Source organism: Macaca nemestrina, chromosome 7 (assembly GCF_043159975.1).
Source record: "Macaca nemestrina isolate mMacNem1 chromosome 7, mMacNem.hap1, whole genome shotgun sequence".
In the NCBI taxonomy this organism is placed as follows: Eukaryota; Metazoa; Chordata; class Mammalia; order Primates; family Cercopithecidae; genus Macaca; species Macaca nemestrina.
This window is the reverse complement of record NC_092131.1, coordinates 87,019,697-87,039,588: the sequence shown is the minus strand read 5'-3', so window position 1 is coordinate 87,039,588 and position 19,892 is coordinate 87,019,697. Positions and strand designations below refer to the sequence as shown.

General features: G+C 44.0%; 2 protein-coding genes across 3 annotated transcripts in view; one reads left to right on the top strand and one right to left on the bottom strand.

Moving 5' to 3' along the window:
- LOC105496586 (RAB2B, member RAS oncogene family) overlaps positions 1-1,921 on the bottom strand; it is a 20,050-nt gene extending 18,129 nt beyond the window's left edge. The window contains exons 1-2 of one of the 2 annotated variants that reach the window (XM_071100478.1): positions 1,901-1,921; positions 499-570 (exon numbers count right to left, since the gene is read on the bottom strand). Coding sequence is in view for 1 of the 2 variants with exons in the window: in XM_011767144.2 (XP_011765446.1) it covers positions 499-570; positions 800-845 (118 nt within the window). In the remaining variant the exon portion in view is untranslated. Of the gene's footprint in view, positions 1-498; positions 571-799; positions 1,076-1,900 lie in introns of those variants that run through there. The other variant, XM_011767144.2, reaches the window with a different exon arrangement.
- The window catches only part of LOC105496585 (TOX high mobility group box family member 4), a 22,985-nt gene continuing 4,244 nt past the window's right edge, over positions 1,152-19,892 (top strand). The window contains exons 1-8 of the mRNA XM_011767143.3: positions 1,152-1,249; positions 1,461-1,529; positions 12,970-13,212; positions 14,107-14,367; positions 14,683-14,913; positions 16,617-16,697; positions 16,836-17,585; positions 19,200-19,363. Of these exons, the coding sequence (XP_011765445.1) occupies positions 1,244-1,249; positions 1,461-1,529; positions 12,970-13,212; positions 14,107-14,367; positions 14,683-14,913; positions 16,617-16,697; positions 16,836-17,585; positions 19,200-19,363 (1,805 nt within the window). The 5' untranslated portion in view covers positions 1,152-1,243. The remainder of the gene's footprint in view (positions 1,250-1,460; positions 1,530-12,969; positions 13,213-14,106; positions 14,368-14,682; positions 14,914-16,616; positions 16,698-16,835; positions 17,586-19,199; positions 19,364-19,892) is intronic.

Genomic DNA, 19,892 nt, shown 5'->3' with positions numbered 1-19,892 from the left:
TCCCCAGTGGGTATGAGGAACTGTTTAACACACTGTTTTATTTAAAAGGAAAGTTTTTAGTTTTATTTGCCTATTAATTCTAAGGCAGGGATGACTCTTCAATTTGCTTCTTCACCAATATAAAAAATGTCCATGTATTGGTGTTTACTTTTTAAAAGTAAGGCTGGTATTAATTTACTGCAAAGCACAGATGAGTTTACAAATAAGCAGTTATGCTTTCGTGGGATTTTCTATAAACATAAAAAATTGTACTTGAAAAAAATTATATGACAAGTCTCTACCTCACACTCTAAAAAGTTACCTTTCAATTATATACTCTCCCTTACACTACTCGCCACATATCAACGTTTGATTAACCACTTCATTAACATAACTTTGGACTAGTTTAAAGTAGTGAGGGATAACTTTTTACTTTGAACACTGAAGGCTGCTAACTTTCCACTTTAGCAATTTAGCTAGTCAGGTTTTATCTGTTCTGGAACAAGTAGATGCACTTACCTATTGTGAGGTCGTGGACAGGCTGGAACCGCTTATCTGTAAACTGCAGGAGGAGACATGACTTCCCCACACCTGAAAGAGAAAACACGCTCCCAGAGTCACGTAGCGCTGGAACACTACCCGGACTCTGGACTTCCCGGACCAGAGAAGCGGGGGGTCCCCGAGCCCCGCCCCTGGCCGCCCCGAACCGCCCCGCCCGTCTCGAATCGCCCAGCCCACAAAGTGAGCCCCGCCCCCGCCACCCAATTTGGGAGCTTCGGACGTCCGCCCCAGCCTTGAAGGCGAACAACCTGAGGGTTACCTGTGTCTCCGATGATGATATACTTGAAGAGATAAGCATAAGTCATGATGTCGCGTCCTCTGGGTTCCGGGTCCGCCCGACTTCTACAGCCACTTACCTCCAACCTCTCTAGCCACTCAATCTACCGATCTTCTTCTTCCCGGCCGCCCACCCTCTCCGGCTCCTCTAGCCCAGATCACGTCTCTATTGCTCTCCCCAGAAATCCTCCTTAGGTCGGGAGTACCCAACGCCACCTCCAGGGACACCTCTAGTACTTCTACATGCCATTATCCCTCCAAGCTCCAGGGGGCGATAGGCCAGCGCCTGACTCGCTGCAGCCCCCACGGCGCTCCTTCCAATGAGCAGAGAGTAACGCACGTCCTTGCGGAAGTGACGGCAGTTCCGAGACCAGTGGGGGCGGTGGGAGCGATGAGGGTCTGAGACGGTGGGAGCGGTTGTGTGAAGATGGAGGTAGGAACCTGATAGCTAAGAAGGCTGGCGAGAGAACGCGGCCGACCGGGTTGAAGCAGAGACGGGAAGCCGGGTGGAGAGGCGACTGACGGGAGAGGAGAGAGAGCGGGGTTTGGGGAGTGTTGTCAGAATGTCGGGGTCAGAAGCCATCGCTCCAAGCTAATTCCCTGCTCCCCCTAACTTATCCCCGCGGCTTTCTTTTGGTTTCCAGTTTCCCGGAGGAAATGACAATTACCTGACTATCACAGGGCCTTCGCACCCCTTCCTGTCAGGGGCCGAGGTGAGCACGAGCTGCCGACGCCGCGGGGGGAGGGCCTGAGGCCGCGGTGGGGTAGGGTGGTGGGGAGGAGAGCACGCATTCCAGGGACGGGGGCTGGGAACCAAGGGCTGCAATTGGTGTTTAGAGAAAAGTGGCAGCTGCTTCTAGAGCCTATGGGGACTATCTGGGGAAGTCTTGGGAAGTTGCTGTCATCAGAAAAGCAAGCTATTGGAAAGAGATAACCTATTTAAAGAGAAAAGTGATTCTGGATTAGAAGACAGTGAAATTGTCTCCTTTCTCTGGGGAGAAATAACTACAGTAATCTTAAAGGATCGCAGTGGGAAGAAAATTTTTCAGCAGCTGAAGAAACTGGGGTGAGGGGAGGAGCTTACCTAGCAGAGGGTTGACCGTGGAACAGCATGTGTTCATTCCTGTAACGAACTCTGTTGAAGGGGTCTTTTTAAATTTGTTTCATTTATATTTCCTACTGGTTTTGTTTTGTTTTGAGACAGAGTCTCGCTTTGTCGCCCAGGCTGGAGTGCAGTGGTGCGATGTCGGCTCACTGCAACCTCCGCCTCCCGGGTTCAAGCGATTCTCCTGCCTCAGCCTCCCGAGTGGCTGGGATTACAGGCGTGTGCCACCATGCCCGGCTAATTTTGTATCTTTAGTAGAGATATAGTTTCACCATATTGGCCAGGCTGGTCTCAAACTCCTGACCTCAGGTGATCCGCCCACCTCGGCCTCCCAAAGTGCTGGAATTACAGGCCTGAGCCACTGCGCCTGGCCTAAATTTACTACTTTAATAAAAAGTTTGTGGTTACCTTTACCTACACAGTGTCGGCTTGTTTTGCTAATGCCAGGAAGAAAGGAAATAGCTGCTAGAGAACATAAAAAGAGTTGAGTAGGATATGTGTTTCAGTTTTTCTGTGACTCAGACGTTGGGCACATTACTTCATCGTTGTATGTCATAGTTTCCCCAACTGTCAAACAGCTGTAATAATAGCTTCTTATGCTGTTTTATAGTAGAAGTAAAGGTTGTGATGAAACCCTAAAGTATTTGTTAAAAAAATCTGGTTGAGCCGGGCGCGGTGGCTCATGCCTGTAATCCCAGCACTTTGGGAGGCCGAGGCAGGTGGATCACCTGAGGTCGGGAGTTCAAGACCAGCCTGACCAACATGGAGAAACCCCGTCTCTACTAAAAATACAAAATTAGCCGGGGTGGTGGCGCATGCCTGTAATCCCAGCTACTCGGGAGGCTGAGGCAGGAGAATCGCTTGATCCCGGGAGGCGGAGGTTGTGGTGAGCCGAGATTGCGCCATTGCACTCCAGCCTGGGCAAAAAGAGGGAAACTTTGTCTCAAAAAAAAAAAAAAAAAAATTCTGGTTGAAATATTGTCATAATATAGATACGTATCACTTGTTTAGGAGAAGCAAAAGAGAACGGTGGAACAGACAAAAATTTCTGTCTTTGAGAAACTGAAGTCTTGAACCACGTGCCATTTTTTGAGGACTTTTAAATTTATTTTCAAAAGTGGTGTGGACCATTTGCATCAGTTTTTTGTACCAAGAATTGTCAGTGGCTGTCGCATGCGCTTATCCTATAATCCTAACGTTTTCATGGATGAAAATGGGGTTGACAAGGGGTAGTTGCTAGTTTAACTTTTTTTTCTTTTTTTGTGGGGGGGAGGTGACAGTCTCCCTGTAGCCCAGGCTGCAGTGCCGTGGCACGATCTTGGCTCACTGCAGCCTCCACCTCCTGGGCTGAAGTGATTCTTCTGCCTCAGCCTCCCAAGTAGCTGGGAGTACAGGTGTGCGCCACCACACCCAGCTAATTTTTTTTCTTTTTTCTTTTTCTTTTTCTTTTTGTATTTTAGTAGAGACAGGGTTTCATCATGTTGCCCAGGCTGGTCTTGAACTCCTGGCTTCAAGTGATCTGTCCACCTCAGCCTCCCAAAGTGCTAGAATTATAGGCATAAGCCACCATGCCCGGCGCCAGTTTAACTTTTTTGTTGCTTTATTAGTCTTATAAGCAGGGTAAGTGTGAATCTAGTATGTGGCAAACTTAGAAATGATATAAAACCTAAATCTGGACCCAGCACAGTGGCTCATGCCACTAATCCGAACTGTTTGGGAGGCTGAGGTGGGAGAATTGCTTGAGCCCAAGAGTTCTAGACCAGGTTGGGCAACGTGATCAAACTCCGTCTCTATAAAAAATAGTAATAATTAATTTTAAAAAAACAGCTGAGGCCGGGCGTGGTGGCTCATGCCTGTAATCCCAGCACTTTGGGAGGCCAAGGTGGGCGGATCACGAGGTCAGGAGTTGAAGACCAGCCTGACCAACATGTGAAACCCCATCTCTACCAAAAATACAAAAATCAGCCAGGCGTGGTGGTGCGCACCTGTAATCCCAGCTACTCAGGGGACTGAGGCAGGAGAATCACTTGAACCCGGGAAGCAGAGTTTGCAGTGAGCCAGGATCGCACCATTGTACTCCAGCTTGGGTGAACAAGTGAGACTCCGTCTCAAAACAAAAACAGCTAAAATGTGCTTGGTGCTTTGCACTCTCAGTTGCCAGTTTCTTCGAGTGAGATCTCCATTTTGAAATTTAATTATTTGGCCGGGCATGGTGGCTCAAGCCTGTAATCCCAGCACTTTGGGAGGCCGAGACGGGCGGATCACGAGGTCAGGAGATCGAGACCATCCTGGCTAACACGGTGAAACCCCGTCTCTACTAAAAAAAAAATACAAAAAAACTAGCCGGGCCCGGTGGCGGGCGCCTGTAGTCCCAGCTACTCGGGAGGCTGAGGCAGGAGAATGGCGTGAACCCGGGAGGCGGAGCTTGCAGTGAGCTGAGATCCGGCCACTGCACTCCAGCCTGGGCGGCAGAGCGAGACTCCGTCTCAAAAAAAAAAAAAAAAGAAATTTAATTATTTGAGTGTTGCAAATCTCATATTGGACTTATCTGCATGAAATTCCCAATTTCTCCTCAATCAGGTCTCCACAGTTTAAATTTTGTTATTTAGAGTGTTATAAATTTGACTTTGGCCTCATTCATGTGAAAGTGCATTTTAAAATGAAATACAAGTAGCTTTTAAGTTTACCCACTGTTCTTAATTCTCTACCCTGTTTATGAAATTGAATAATCAAGAGGTAACCACATTAAAAAAGTGGTTCTTTTTTGTTTTTGCTTTTGTGTTTGATAGAGACAGGATCTCACCATGTTGTCCAGGCTGGTCTCAAATTCCTAGGCTCAAGCGATCCTCCCACCTCAGCCTTCCAAAGTGCTAGGATTATAGGTGTGAGCCACCATGCCTGGCCCGAAGTGGTTCCTTTTTATGTCAAGAAACTTCCCATGAAGAATCATGGTGTATAGTGAAGAAAAGTAAATTTAAAGTATTAATAAGTAATATTATAATGAAAAAGAAAGAAACTTTCCAAGTTCAGTCTGTCCTTTGTTTTTGTTTTTGGGACTTAAGAAATCTTATTTTATTTTGCCAAGAAGCTGATAGCTAAGTTTTAGTCTCAATTTCAGTAGCTTCCTTTTGCCTGAGGCTCCTGTCATTGTTAACAGTTCTCCATTTTCTCATTACAACTTCTATACCTTCCCTTTCCCTTGGTAGTGGTGGTAATGATTGTTTTATAACTTATTTTAATGGGGTTATGGTTTTATTGTGAGCCATCCCAAATAGATCTTAGAAGTAGGTAAAGGTAATATTAAAAAAAATTGTTTTTACAAGAGAGGAAATTTTTAGAGTTTGCTGACCCTTCCCGAAAAAAGTAGTTGCCCATAAAAAGTACTAAACATTTAAAAAATGAATAATTGGTCTCCACTGTAATTAGGAACTTCTTTTCATCAAAAAACATGATTTCATAACAAATAGGCATTCCACAGACTGGGAGAAGATATTTACAATACATATATATATCTAACTCATATTCAGAATATATCAAGTATTTCTGCAGAGTAAAAGAAAGAATCCAATTTAAAAGGAAGCAAAGGCCAGGCGTGGTGGCTCATGCCTGTAATTCCAGCACTTTGGGAGGCTGAGGTGAGTGGATCACCTGAGGTCTGGAGTTCAAGACCAGCCCGAGCGACATGGAGAAACCCCGTCTCCTAAAAATACAAAATAAGCTGGGCGTGGCAGCGCATGCCTGTAATCCTAGCTACTCGGGAGGCTGAGGCAGGAGAATCACTTGAACCTGGGACGTGGAAGTTGTGGTAAGCTGAGATTGCACCATTGCACTCCAGCCTGGGCAACAAGAGTGAAACTCCGTCTCAAAAAAATAAAAGGAGGCAAAAGATTTGAACAGTCACTTCACAAAAGAAGATGTCCAAATTGCCAGTAAGAGTTGGCAAGGATGTGGATAACTCTTTTGTTTTTTTCTTTGTTTGTTTGTTTGTTTGTTTGTTTTGAGATAGTCTTGCTCTGTCGCCCAAGCTACAGTGCGGTGGCGGGATCTCGACTCACTGCAACCTCCACCTCCCACGTTGAAGCAACTCTTGTGCCTCAACCTCCTGAGTAGCTGAGTTTACAGGAATGCACCACCACACCTGGCTAATTTTTTTAGTATTTTTGGTAGAGACCGGTTTTCACCATGTTGGCCAAGTTGCTCTCAAACTCCTGACCTCAAGTGATCTACCTGCCTCAGCCTCCCAAAGTGCTGGGATTATAGCTGTGAGCCACCTTGCCCAGTGGATGTGGATAACTTAATTATTGCTAGTGAGAGTGTAAATTAATTGAGCCACTGGAAAACTAGCAGTACCTACTAAAGATAAACATGTCACCCCTAACCTATGACCAGGTAAATTCCACTCTATGATATGTACACAACAGAAATGATTGCATATGTTCACCAAAAACATGTTCACAGCAACTTTATTCTTAATAGCTTAACCCTGAAAACAACCCAGATGTCTATCAACAGAAAAAATGGTGTATTTGTGAAAAGGAATACTACACAGAAATAAAAAATGAAATTATAAATGCAGTTGGATAATCTAAACAATATATTGTTGAGTAGAAAACAGACATAAAAGAGTAGATACTATATTAGTTCTTTTTTTTTTTTTTTTTTTGAGATGGAGTCTCACTCTGTCACCCAGGCTGGGATGCCGTGGTTCAGCCTTGGCTCACTGCAACCTCCGCCTCCTGGGTTCAAGCGATTCTGCTACCTAAGCCTCACGAGTAGCTCGGACTACAGGTGCCCGCCACCATGCCTAGCTAATTTTTGTATTTTTAGTAGAGGTGGGGTTTCACAATGTTGGCCAGGCCAGTCTTGATCTCCTGACCTTGTGATCCACTCGCCTCCTCCTCCCAAAGTGCTGGGATTACAGGCATGAGCCACCGCGCCTGGCTAGTTCATATTAGTTCATATTTTTTAATGAGGGTCAAGAATAGGCAAAACTGAGCTATCAAAATAGTGATACCTGTTGGGAAGGGAAGGAAGTATTCACTGGAAAGGGGCACAAGGAAATGTTCTGCATCTTTGATCTGGATAGTGATTACTTGGATGGTTGCATATCTAAAAAATCCGTTAAGCTATACACTTAAAATTTATGTACCTTACATAAGTTATATATCAATGAAATAAGAAATAGTAATAATTTCAAAAGAGTAGCAGTCCAGAGATAGCATTGCCTGAGATGGAAAGTTCTATGATCGGAAGGCAATTTAATCTTTCTGTTTCTGTTTTTCAGATTGGCTCTAATATAGTGGTATTATGCTTAGAGCACATTGGGGAAATAATTAGGCCTAAAGGTACCTATCCTTCGGTAGGAAAAGTAACTGTAGCATTAGAACTAGTTCATTATTTCAGGCTGAATAGGTAAAATTTTCCCTACTACATCAGTTTTTAAGAACAGCTATTTAAATAACCCATAGTACCATTGTATTGTTGAATAAATAGGTGTTGGATTAAAATTTCTCTAAAATGAATATATAATAAGCTAATTAGATTGTATGTTTTGGTATCAGAGAATGAAAAAAGGGAGGGAAATGGTATTTTTGATTTTTTGGTTCTCTTGATATTTAAGCATCTTTCCTTATAAACTGTAATTCCCAAACCAGCCCCTCCCTCAAAAAGGCCCAGGAATTGAACAGAGGAGGAAAGGAAAGCTAAGTTAGAAGGTAACTGCCTATCATGTTCCTGTTTTCTCTTTCTGTGTCCAAACCATTTCTTTTTAATATTTGCTACAGTTTTAGCTTTGTTTTATATTTAACAGTCTAGAATGTGATCTCTTTATGTAATCCACTAAAATAAAATAAGTTTAGATATTCATTTTTGGATTTTACTGATCATTTGTAGTGAAAGAGATTTTAGTGAATCTCTATTTTTATTATAGCATGTGGTTTACCCTTCTGTATCCTTTTTTTTTTTTAACCCTCTGTATTCTTGATAATTGCAGTTACCTTACTATTCATACTTAAAGGAAGAAATAAAACAGAACCCAGAAAACCACCATGAAAGCCATAGGTACTGAATAACAAAGCTTTTCCACATCCCAAGGGGTGGCATATAGAAAGAATGCCTTGTCGGTCCTACATAATGGAATCTCTCCATATCTATATATATATTTTTTTATCATTGCCCAGTTCATTTTATGTAGCCATGTCTAATTTTTTAGTGTACAATGAGAACATTCCAGATGGTTTATGAGGGGTAGTCACTTGTGGAACACTGGTCCCTTGTTTTGGATATGAATTTTTATCCTTTTGGGGTTCTCATTAACGGATAGTATCATTTTTTATATCCTGACAAAGTTGCTGTTTTGTTGTGGTAAGCAGAAAAGGGTAGGCATCTTTGCTTTAACAAAGCAATCTGTATCTTAAAAATTTTGGAAACTACCATTTTACTATTAGTCTAGTACAGTCAATGTTTCCCTTGATCCATGTTCCTATAACTTTTTTTTTTTTTTTTGGTATGAGAATTTGGTAAAAATCTTTGTACCTTCTACCTTAAAACTGCTCATGTAAACCTAAACTGAAATATCAGAAAGAGTCATGGATTGGAAGTTAAGAACTTCCGAACTTCCACACAATAACAAAAATTATGGGCCAGACACAGTGGCTCACACTTGTAATCCTAGAACTTTGGGAGGCCAAGGTGGGAAGATCACTTGAGCCCAAGAGTTCAAGGCTGCAGTGAGTGATGATGGAGCCATGCACTTAGCCTGGGCGACAGGGTAAGACCCTGTCTCAAAATTAAAACAAAACAAAACAACATACATAAATACATGATTTGTATACTACTGAGAAAAGTTCAGTTCTTAGGGAAAGTTTAGTTTTTCCCATCAAGAACTGCCTGATATTTTTTGTTATTTGTGTGTGTGTGTGTGTGTGTGTGTGTGTGTGTGTGTGTGCGAGAGAGAGAGAGAGACAGTCTTGCTCTGTCATCCAGGCTGGAGTGCAGTGGTGTGATCTTGGCTCACTGCAGCCTCCAACTCCCGGGTTCAAGCGATTCTCGTGCTTCAGCCACCCAGGTAGCTGGGATTATAGGTGTGCACCACCACACCCAGCTAATTTTTGTATTTTTAGTAGAGATGGGGTTTTCCATGTTGGCCAGGCTGGTCCCGAACTCCCGACTTCAAGTGATCCACCCTCCTTGGCTTCCCAAGGTACTGGGATTACAGGCGTGAGCCACCACTCCCAGTTGAGAACTGCATGTTCTTATGCTCCGCATGCTGCTTATATCTCAGACAAGGACCAAATTTTTTACCATACCAAGTAAAATAGTAAGGAGAAGGAAAATACAGAAATGAAACTATGTATATCTTTTTGTCTTTTAGGAAATTTTTACAAATGTGATTCACAGAGATTGGGCATTTCACAGGCATACTTTTTTCTCCCTAGTTTCTGCTAGCTGGAAATTTTCTTTCTAGCAATGTCTTTTTTTTTGAGACGGAGTCTCCCTCTGTCACCCAGACTGGGGTGCAGTGGCACAATCTCGGCTCACTGCAACCTCTGCCTCCTGGATTCAAGTTATTCTCCTGCCTCAGCCTCCTGAGGTAGCTGGCATTACAGGTACCCGCCACCACGCCAGGCTAATTTTTGTATTTTTAGTAAAGATGGATTTTCACCATGTTGGCCAGGCTGGTCTCGAACTCTTGACCTCAAGTGGTCCACCCGCCTCGGCCTCCCAAAGTGCTGAGATTATAGGCGTGAGCCACCGCACCTGGCCTTTTTTTTTTTCTCTTTTTTCTTTCTTCTTTCTTTCTTTTCTTTTTTTTTTTTTTTCTTTTCCTTTTAGACATGGTCTTGGTCTGTCGCCCAGGCTAGAGTGCAGTGATGCAGTCTTGGCTCACTGTAACCTCCAACTCCTGAGTTCGAGCGATCCTCGTGCCTCAGCCTCTCGAGTACCTGGGATTACAGGTGTGTGCCACCATGCCTGACTAATTTTTGTTCTTTTAGTAGTAGAGATGGGTTTCACTGTGTTGGCCTGGCTGGTCTCGAACTCCTGGCCTCGTGTGATCCACCCACCTGGGCCTCCCAAAGTGCTGGGATTACAGGTGTGAACCACCGCTCCCAGCCTAATGTCTTCATTAAACCAGAATTGGCGGCTGGGCGCTGTGGCTCATGCTTGTAATCCCAACAGTTTGGGACGCCAAGGCAGGGTGATGGCTTGAGTCCAGGAGTTCAAGACCAGTCTGGGCAATATGGCCAGACCCAATCTCTACAAAAAAATACAAAAACTAACCTGGCGTCGTGGCCAGGCGGGGTGGCTCATGCCTGTAATCTCAGCACTTTGGGAGGCCGAGGAGGGCGGATCACCTGAGGTCAGGAGTTCAAGACCAGCCTGACCAACATGAAGAAACCCCGTCTCTACTAAAAATACACAATTAGCCAGGCATGATGACACATGTCTGTAATCCCAGCTACTAGGGAGGCTGAGGCAGGAGAATTGCTTGAACCTGGGAGGCGGAGGTTGTGGTGAGCAGAGTTCATGCCATTGTACTCCAGCCTGGGCAAAAAGAGTGAAACTCTGTCTCAAAAAAAAAAAAAAAAAAAAAAATTAGCCTGGCGTGGTGGTATGCACCTATAGTATCAGTTACTTGGTTGGCTGAGGTGGGAGAATCACTTGAACCCGGGAGGCAGAGATTGAAGTGAGCAAGATTGCACCAGTGCACTTTATCATGGGTGACAAAGAAGACTCTATCTCAAAAAAGAAAAAAAATAAAACTAGGCAGAGATTGCAGTGAGCAAGATTGCACCACTGCACTTTATCATGGGTGACAAAGGAGACTCTATCTCAAAAAAGAAAAAAAATAAAACTGCCAAGCGCAGTGGCCGGTGCCTGTAATCCCAGCACTTTGGGAGACCGAGGTGGGCGGATCACAAAGTCAAGAGATCAAGACCATCCTGGCCAACATGGTGAAACCCTGTCTCTATTAAAAAATACAGAAATTAGCTGGGCATGATGGCACACACCTGTAGTAGTCCTAGCTACTTGGGAGGCTGAGGCAGGAGAATTGCTTGAACCCTGGAGGCAGAGGTTGTAGTGAGCCAAGATCACGCCACTGCACTCCAGCCTGGGCTACAGAGCAAGACTCCATCTCAAAAAAAAAAAAAAAAAACAGAAATGGTCATAATAGAAGAACCTTTCAGGATCTAGAGGAACCTTGAGGTCTGTAAGCCCAACACTTTGGAGACTGAGGCAGTAGGATCAGTTGAGCCCAGGAGTTCGAGACTAGCCTGGGCAACACAGGGAGAGCTTGTCTCTACAAAAAATTTTTAAAATTAGCTGGGTGTGGCAGCACATGCCTGTAGTCCCAACTACTTGGGAGGCTGGGGCTGGAGGCTTGCTTGAGCCCAGGAATTACAGACCAGCTTTGGTGACAGAGCAATACCCCATCTCAAAAAAAAAAAAAAAAAAAAAAAAGAAACCTTTAGGAACTCTTATTTAAAGAATGCATTGTTCAATTACAAAAAAAAAAAAAGTGGGTACCAATTGAATTTGATCTGAATCAGTTTATATTTACTATGCTATGTGTTAGATTGATAGAATTTAAAGTTTCTAAAATTCCAATTATCTGTGATAATTGGTTGGGGTAGGGGGCAAAGGAATCATTATTAGAATATTATTCATAACAATGGTTAATGATGGTTATTAAGCCATTATATGTATCAGGCAATGTGCTAAGCTTTTATGCATGAAATCTCACTTATCCTAATAATAACCATATAAGGGGATTACCATTGTAATTCCCATTTTACAGATGAAGAAAACTTGTTCAAGGTTTTGTACCCAGGTCTCTCTGATAGCAGTCTCTTGCTATTATTTATAATTGTCTATTGTTGCAAATGCCACCATTTAGATTTTAGTGTCAAAACAGAACCATAGCACTTAACATACCTTAGATCATATCTTGGTCTGTTAGCTGCATGAGTGGTGGCCTCATTCAGAAGAGAAAGAATGTATTATTATTGACCTAGTTGGACTCACAGGAAGAGATTGGGTCTTTAGCCAGCTGGAGTAATCCTTTTCCTCTCTTAGAGAGAAGCTTGTTCAGCAAGACTAGCATTTTTGGCATTGTTGAGGTTTTCTGAAAATCGTATACAAATGGGAATCTTGGTCGGGCGCAGTGGCTCACGCCTGTAATCCCAGCACTTTGGGAGGCCAGGGTGGGTGGATCACGAGGTCAGGAGATCGAGACCATCCTGGCTAGCACGGTGAAACTCCGTCTCTACTAAAAATACAAAAAAATTAGCCGGGCGTGGTGGTGGGCACCTGTAGTCCCAGCTACATGGGAAGCTGAGGCTGGAGAATGGCCTGAACCCGGGAGGCGGAGCTTTCAGTGAGTGGAGATCGAGCCACTGCATTCCAGCCTGGGCGACAGAGCGAGACTCTGTCTCAAAAAAAAACAAAAAAAACAAATGGGAATTTTTAGTTGTTAACATTATAATTTCTAAAGTGGAGAAGAAGTAGGAAACTCTCTAAGTGCAAATATTTTAGAGGGGGATAAAGTTTCCATGACAGTACATTTTAGCATCTGTTTGAAAGGAACCTAAAACAACAAAGTACAATTGGCTGGCTGACAGCAAATTTCTGTGGCCTAACAGTTTAGTTGTAATAATTGTGAAATAACTGCTCTATTAGAATCTTTAGAGAGATTTCAAGGATCATAGTAAGCAGGTTATAAAGGCTGTATTCTAAGTAATGGTACTGGAACAATTTTTCATTAGAACAATAGGCATAATTTAGGACAAAAGAGTGGTAATGGTAGAAAAGAGATAAAAGAATTGAAAATTGTGACTGATGTTAGCAGCCTTGAATGCACCAAGTGACCAAGGGTATCAGAAGAGAGATTGGTAAAAATAATAGGCTCTAAGAAATTGATTATAAAATAGGATCCTAAGCAGAAAAAATGTACCCTGAGAATCTCTAGTACCCCATTATGTTCTTCACTTAGTAGTATGCCATTTCTCCTCTTTTCGCTAATTCTTTTCCCCCTTTTTTCCCTACAGACATTCCATACACCAAGCTTGGGAGATGAGGAATTTGAAATCCCACCTATCTCCTTGGATTCTGATCCCTCATTGGCTGTCTCAGATGTGGTTGGCCACTTTGATGACCTGGCAGACCCTTCCTCTTCACAGGATGGCAGTTTTTCAGCCCAGTATGGGGTCCAGACATTGGACATGCCTGTGGGCATGACCCATGGCTTGATGGAGCAGGGCGGGGGGCTCCTGAGTGGGGGCTTGACCATGGTAAGGGGCAAGAGATTGTCAGGCTTACCCCAGCTAACAGGCATGGCATTAGGGGAGACAAAAGTTACTGTATTCCCTACTACACTTGGGTATTACTTGTGTGTCTTCTTGTGGCTAAAGGCTCACCAACAAAGACTTAGTTTCACCTGAATAAATGAAATTTACCATGTAGGTAGATTTTACTTGAAAAATAATTTAAAATTGTACAATGTCTGGTTAGAAAATTATTGTGGTTTTTGGGAAAGTGTTTTCTGCTTTTATTATGACCTTCACATCCTAGGATTCAAATTTGAATGTGATAGCTGGCACGTGGAGGGATTTATTAAAAAATGGTCTGAATCATGTTGAGAAGCCAGCAGATCAGAGCTTTTTTTTAAAAAAAAGGTCTTGAGTCAAATATAGTATTGTAGATTACTATGTAATATAAATCAGTATGTTGGGCTTCTGGCACATGAAACCAGTAGCACATCTTCACACTCTATATTTGATGCCAAACTTCTGTAATATTGGCCTATTTATGCTGACTGCCTGTGTATTATTTTAAAAGCTACTATTTTGGGAGGGTACAGACAGGAAGTTTTTCTTTACTCAATGTGTTGTCCCTACTTATAGATTACTGAATAAGTTGATAGCTCTTTAACTTCTCCAACAGTATGACTTCTCTGATTATTTTTAGTTCTTCTTTTGAGTGCAAAAAAGTAAATTCATTAATTTCTGTACTTTTTAAAAAAGCTTATGTTTTTATTTTCAGTTTTGAAGACAATTTATTTTATGTTTTGTATTTTAAATGATACAATCTGGGTAGGCAGGGAATTTATAAGCTGTCCTAAATTTAGGGGGGAAAGTGGTGTTTTTTTATATTTACTGTTTAATTAGTCCTTCTGCTTCTCTCAGGACTTGGACCACTCTATAGGAACTCAGTATAGTGCCAACCCACCTGTTACAATTGATGTACCAATGACAGACATGACATCTGGCTTGATGGGGCATAGCCAGTTGACCACCATTGATCAGTCAGAACTGAGTTCCCAACTGGGTTTGAGCTTAGGGGGTGGCACCATCCTACCACCTGCCCAGTCACCTGAAGATCGTCTTTCAACCACGCCTTCACCTACTAGTTCACTTCATGAGGATGGTGTTGAGGATTTCCGGAGGGTGAGGCATTCCCTGCCAAAATCAATTCTGCTGTGATATTCTAGGATAAAATTCTTGGGATACAGAGCTTAATCAGTATTCTTTAGCCTTACCATGCCATCTCCTCTGCTCTTTTCTGGGTATGGGGTTCCACCTACCAATTTCCAGTTTATAATTCTCTCAATCCCTATTCTTATTGGTTCTCCATACTTGACCAGTGTCTTTTAATGCTATTTCCATGATTTTTAGCATTTCTGAAAATCCCATACATGTGGCTAGTTTCCAGACATAATACTTGTCATCATCCATTGTGTAATTCTTTTTCTCTCTTAACAGCAACTTCCCAGCCAGAAGACAGTGGTGGTGGAAGCAGGGAAAAAGCAGAAGGCCCCAAAGAAGAGAAAAAAGAAAGATCCTAATGAACCTCAGAAACCAGTTTCAGCATATGCTTTATTCTTTCGTGATACACAGGCTGCCATCAAGGGACAGAATCCTAATGCCACTTTTGGTGAGGTTTCAAAAATTGTGGCCTCCATGTGGGATAGTCTTGGAGAGGAGCAAAAACAGGTGAGCAAATGTTGAGGAACTAGTAGTGAATGTTCCAAAAGTTTTTAAAGAGATAAAAATAGAGGTTTTCGGCCGGGCGCGGTGGCTCAAGCCTGTGATCCCAGCACTTTGGGAGGCCGAGACGGGCGGATCATGAGGTCAGGAGATCGAGACCATCCTGGCTAACACGGTGAAACCCCGTCTCTACTAAAATATACAAAAAAAACTAGCTGGGCAAGGTGGCGGGCGCCTGTGGTCCCAGCTACTTGGGAGGCTGAGGCAGGAGAATGGCGTAAACCCGGGAGGCGGAGCTTGCAGTGAGCTGAGATCTGGCCACTGCACTCCAGCCTGGGAGAGAGAGCGAGACTCTCCTCCTGGGTTCACGCCGCTCTTCTGCCTAAGCCTCCCAAGTAGCTGGGACTACAAGTGCCCACCACCACACCGGGCTAATTTTGTTTTTGTATTTTTAGCAGAGATGGGGTTTCACCGTGTTAGCCAGGGTGGTCTCGATCTCGTGACCTCATGATCCGCCCGTCTCAGCCTCCCAAAGTGCTGGGATTACAGGCTTGAGCCACCGCGCCCAGCCACAAAAATATCTAAATAATGTGTGGAAGAAGCTCTGGTAGGGCCAAGCCCTTTCATCTTAAATTACACACTTCTGCTTAGTGACAGTGAAGGGCTAAGGGCTAATCACAAGGATAGATGAGTGAAACCCTCTAGTTTGTTCTTGGCTTTTGTTGTGCTGTTTGTGGTGGTAGTATTTAGCTTTACCTCCTAAACCCACACAGTAATAATTTTACTATAAGAATTTAAGAATAAGCCCTGGCACGGTGGCTCACGCCTGTAATCCCAGCACTTTGGGAGACCGAGGCAGGCGGATCACTTGAGGTAAGGAGTTCGAGACCAGCCTGGCCAACATGGTAAAACCCCATCTCTACTAAAAATACCAAATTAGCCAGGCGTGCTGGTGGCTGCCTGTAGTCCCAGTTACTCAGGAGTCTGAGGTAGAACTGCTTGAACCCGGGAGGTGTAGGTTACAGTGAGCCGAGATTGGGCCACCTAGGGGACAAGAGAGAGGATGAAACTCCATCTCAAAAAAAAAATTTTTTTTTTAATGTGAGAAGAGGGCCAGGCCCAGTGGCTCACACCTGTAATCCCAGCCCTTTGGGAGGCTGAGGAGGGCAGATCACTTGAGGTCAGGAGTTCGAGACCAACCTGGCCATCATGGTGAAACCTTGTCTCTACTAAAAATCCAAAACAAGCCAGGCATGGTGGTGCACACCTGTAATCCCAGCTACTTGGGAGGCTAAGACAGGAGAATCACTTGAACCCAGGAGTCTAAATCCAAAAAAGAAAAAGAAATTCAAAAAAAGGCCAGGTGCGGTGGCCTGGGAGGCAGAGCTTGCAGCAAGCCAAGAACGTGCCACTGCACTCCAGCCTGGGCAACAGAGCAAGACTCTGGCTCAGAAAAAATAAAATAAAATAAATAGTAGCTATTCTTGCCAGACTCCTGTTGATTGGTTGTCTTTCAGAGATATGCTCAGTGGAGTGAGTCTGCCATAGAGGTTGTCTTGACTGTTAGCTTTCAGAATTGTATTCACTGATAGGGGTTGTCAGTGATTAGACTAAGATGAATTGTCATTCATTGATAAATAATACGGAACTATCAGTCTTCCCTAGGAGTATGGGGAGTCTTTTTTTTTTTTAAAGTCTCTTTTTTGCAGGTATATAAGAGGAAAACCGAGGCTGCCAAGAAAGAGTATCTGAAGGCACTGGCTGCTTACAAAGACAACCAGGAGTGTCAGGTAAGAGGGATAGGGTAGATGGATATTTAAACCAGTAAGAAGTTTTTTGGAAGTATTTGTTAGCAGTTTTAAGAAGTAAATACAACCAAGTGATTTATTTATTTATTTATGTAATTATTTATTTTTGTCTTCTTTTAGGCCACTGTAGAAACAGTGGAATTGGATCCAGCACCACCATCACAAACCCCTTCTCCACCTCCTATGGCTACTGTTGACCCAGCATCTCCAGCACCAGCTTCAATAGAGCCCCCTGCCCTGTCCCCATCCATTGTTGTTAACTCCACCCTTTCATCCTATGTGGCAAACCAGGCATCTTCTGGAGCTGGGGGTCAGCCCAATATCACCAAGTTGATTATTACCAAACAAATGTTGCCCTCGTCCATTACTATGTCTCAAGGAGGGATGGTTACTGTTATCCCAGCCACAGTGGTGACCTCCCGGGGGCTTCAGCTAGGCCAAACCAGTACAGCCACTATCCAGCCCAGTCAACAAGCCCAGATTGTCACTCGGTCAGTGTTGCAGGCAGCAGCAGCTGCTGCTGCTGCTGCTTCTATGCAACTGCCTCCACCCCGACTACAGCCCCCTCCATTACAACAGATGCCACAACCCCCAACTCAGCAGCAAGTTACCATTCTGCAGCAGCCGCCTCCACTCCAGGCCATGCAACAGCCTCCACCTCAGAAAGTTCGAATCAATTTACAGCAACAGCCACCCCCTCTGCAGATCAAGAGTGTGCCTCTACCCACTTTGAAAATGCAGACTACCTTAGTCCCACCAACTGTGGAAAGTAGTCCTGAGCGGCCTATGAACAACAGCCCTGAGGCCCATACAGTGGAGGCAACTTCTCCTGAGACTATCTGTGAGATGATCACAGATGTAGTTCCTGAGGTGAGCCTTTGATTTTAAGTCTTTCCTCTAGTCTAGTGGAAATGTATAAAAACATTTTTGGTTGACCAAATAAAAGTGGGGGCTGCTACTAGCATTTAATGCCCAGCAACCAGGAACACAAAACATCCTGCAGATGGGATTTCCTTGCAACAGTGACTTGTCTTACCCGAGGTACCCATATTGGTGGTTTTTCTTTTTTTTTTTTTGAGATGTCTATGCCCAGGCTGGAGTGCAATGGTGCGATCTCGGCTCACCACAACCTCTACCTCCTGGGTTCAAGTGATTCTCCTGCCTCAGCCTCCTGAGTAGCTGGGATTACAGGCATGTGCCATCATGCCTGGCTAATTTTGTATTTTTAGTAGAGACGGTTTCTCCATGTTGGTCAGGCTGGACTTGGAACTCCTGACCTCAGGTGATCTGCCTGTCTTGGCCTCCCAAAATGCTGGGATTACAGGTGTGAGTCACTGCGCCCACCCTGTTTTTTTTTTTTGAGACGGAGTCTCGCTCTGTTGCCTGGGCTGGAGTGCAGTGGTGTACTCTCGGCTTACTGCAACCTCCACCTCCTGGGTTCAAGTGATTCTCCTGCCTCAGCCTCCCAAGTAGCTGGGATTACAGGTAATCGCCACTACACCCAGCTAATTTTTTGTATTTTTAACTAGAGACGGAGTTTCACCATGTTGGTTGGGCTGGTCTTGAACTCCTGACCTCGTGATTCGCCCGCCTCGGCCTCCCAGAGTGCAGGGATTACAGGCGTTGAGCCACCGCGTACCCCATAGTGTTTTTAGTGAGATACATTAAGATAAGGACCACTCCTTAACTAAGCAGCCACCACTAGTTCAGCTGGACAGGATGTAGCCTAAACAGTTATTTTTCAGAGTTGTTTACCCAAGGATCTTAAACTTTGGACATATAAAGCTTTTCGTTTATCCTGGGTCTTAAGTTCCTTAGCTTGATGTTTTAAATGTGTGTGGAGCAGAGGGTATAGCCAGAAAAATTTAATTGGTTCATACCATTGTTTTTTAAAACACATAAATATGGCCGGGCGTGGTGGCTCACATCTGTAATCCTAGCACTTTGGGAGGCCAAGGCAGGTGGATCACCTGAGGTCAGGAGTTCGCGACCAGCCTGGCCAACGTGGTGAAACCCTATCTCTACTAACAATACAAAAAATTAGCCAGGCGTCGTGGCAGGTGCCTGTAATCCCAGCTACTCAGGAGGCTGAGGCAGGAGAATGGCATGAACTGGGGAGGCGGAGCTTGCAGTGAGCCGAGATCGCGCCACTGCACTCCAGCCTGGGAGACAGAGCAGGACTCCGTCTCAAAAAAAACAAAAAAAGGACTACCTCTTTATTCCCAGTACTATACTTGACTAGCCAGGCTTAAGGGGGAAAAAAAGCATTACCACATGCCCACCTTTCTCCTGATGGGAAAAATCTTCCATCATTCTGCTTGGCAAAGTTCTGAAGCTAGACTGTTGAGGGGGAGACCAAGAACTCACCTTCTCCAGTTTTACCCCCAGTGTGAGGAATTGTAATACCTTTTGCTTCATTGGTTTCAACTAGCTAGCTAGGCAGGGAGCAATTTAATCCACTTTGGTACTCTCTTCCTCTCACAGGTTGAGTCTCCTTCTCAGATGGATGTTGAATTGGTGAGTGGGTCTCCTGTGGCACTCTCACCCCAGCCTCGATGTGTGAGGTCTGGTTGTGAGAACCCTCCCATTGTGAGTAAGGACTGGGACAATGAATACTGCAGCAATGAGTGTGTGGTGAAGCATTGCAGGTGAGCTTACAGTTCCCCCTTTTATAATTCAGATACTGGTCAATTAATTCTGTTGGGAAACATGGTAATCTTGAGCATAAAATCAACATCTCAGTGTCACCTTACTTTAGGTAGAGTAGGTTGCTGTATGTCTATCTGGCGTACTAGAAAAGCGCCCCTGCGTAAGAGCTTACATTTGCCACATAGCCAAAGATGACGTAATCAGCAGTTCACATTTTTCAGTTACCACATACCTCTCTATGCTCTTTAAAAATGTGATAATACATTAGGCTGTTAGTGTTTGCAAATACTAGCTTTTCAATCCTTAGTGCAAATCAGACTTAGGGAATTAGAATTTGGGGAGAAATGGTAAGTGGAAAGTAGCATATGATAATTTGCAATTTGTGAGGGAAATGGGGAGAAATTTGGAAGATTTTACCCCTTTCCCCAAATTTCTCTGGGAATTACCTATAGCTGTAGGACAAGGCATTTCTATTTCCTATTTCAAAAACTCTACAGTAAATTAGCATTGCCTCTACTTCTGACTTTT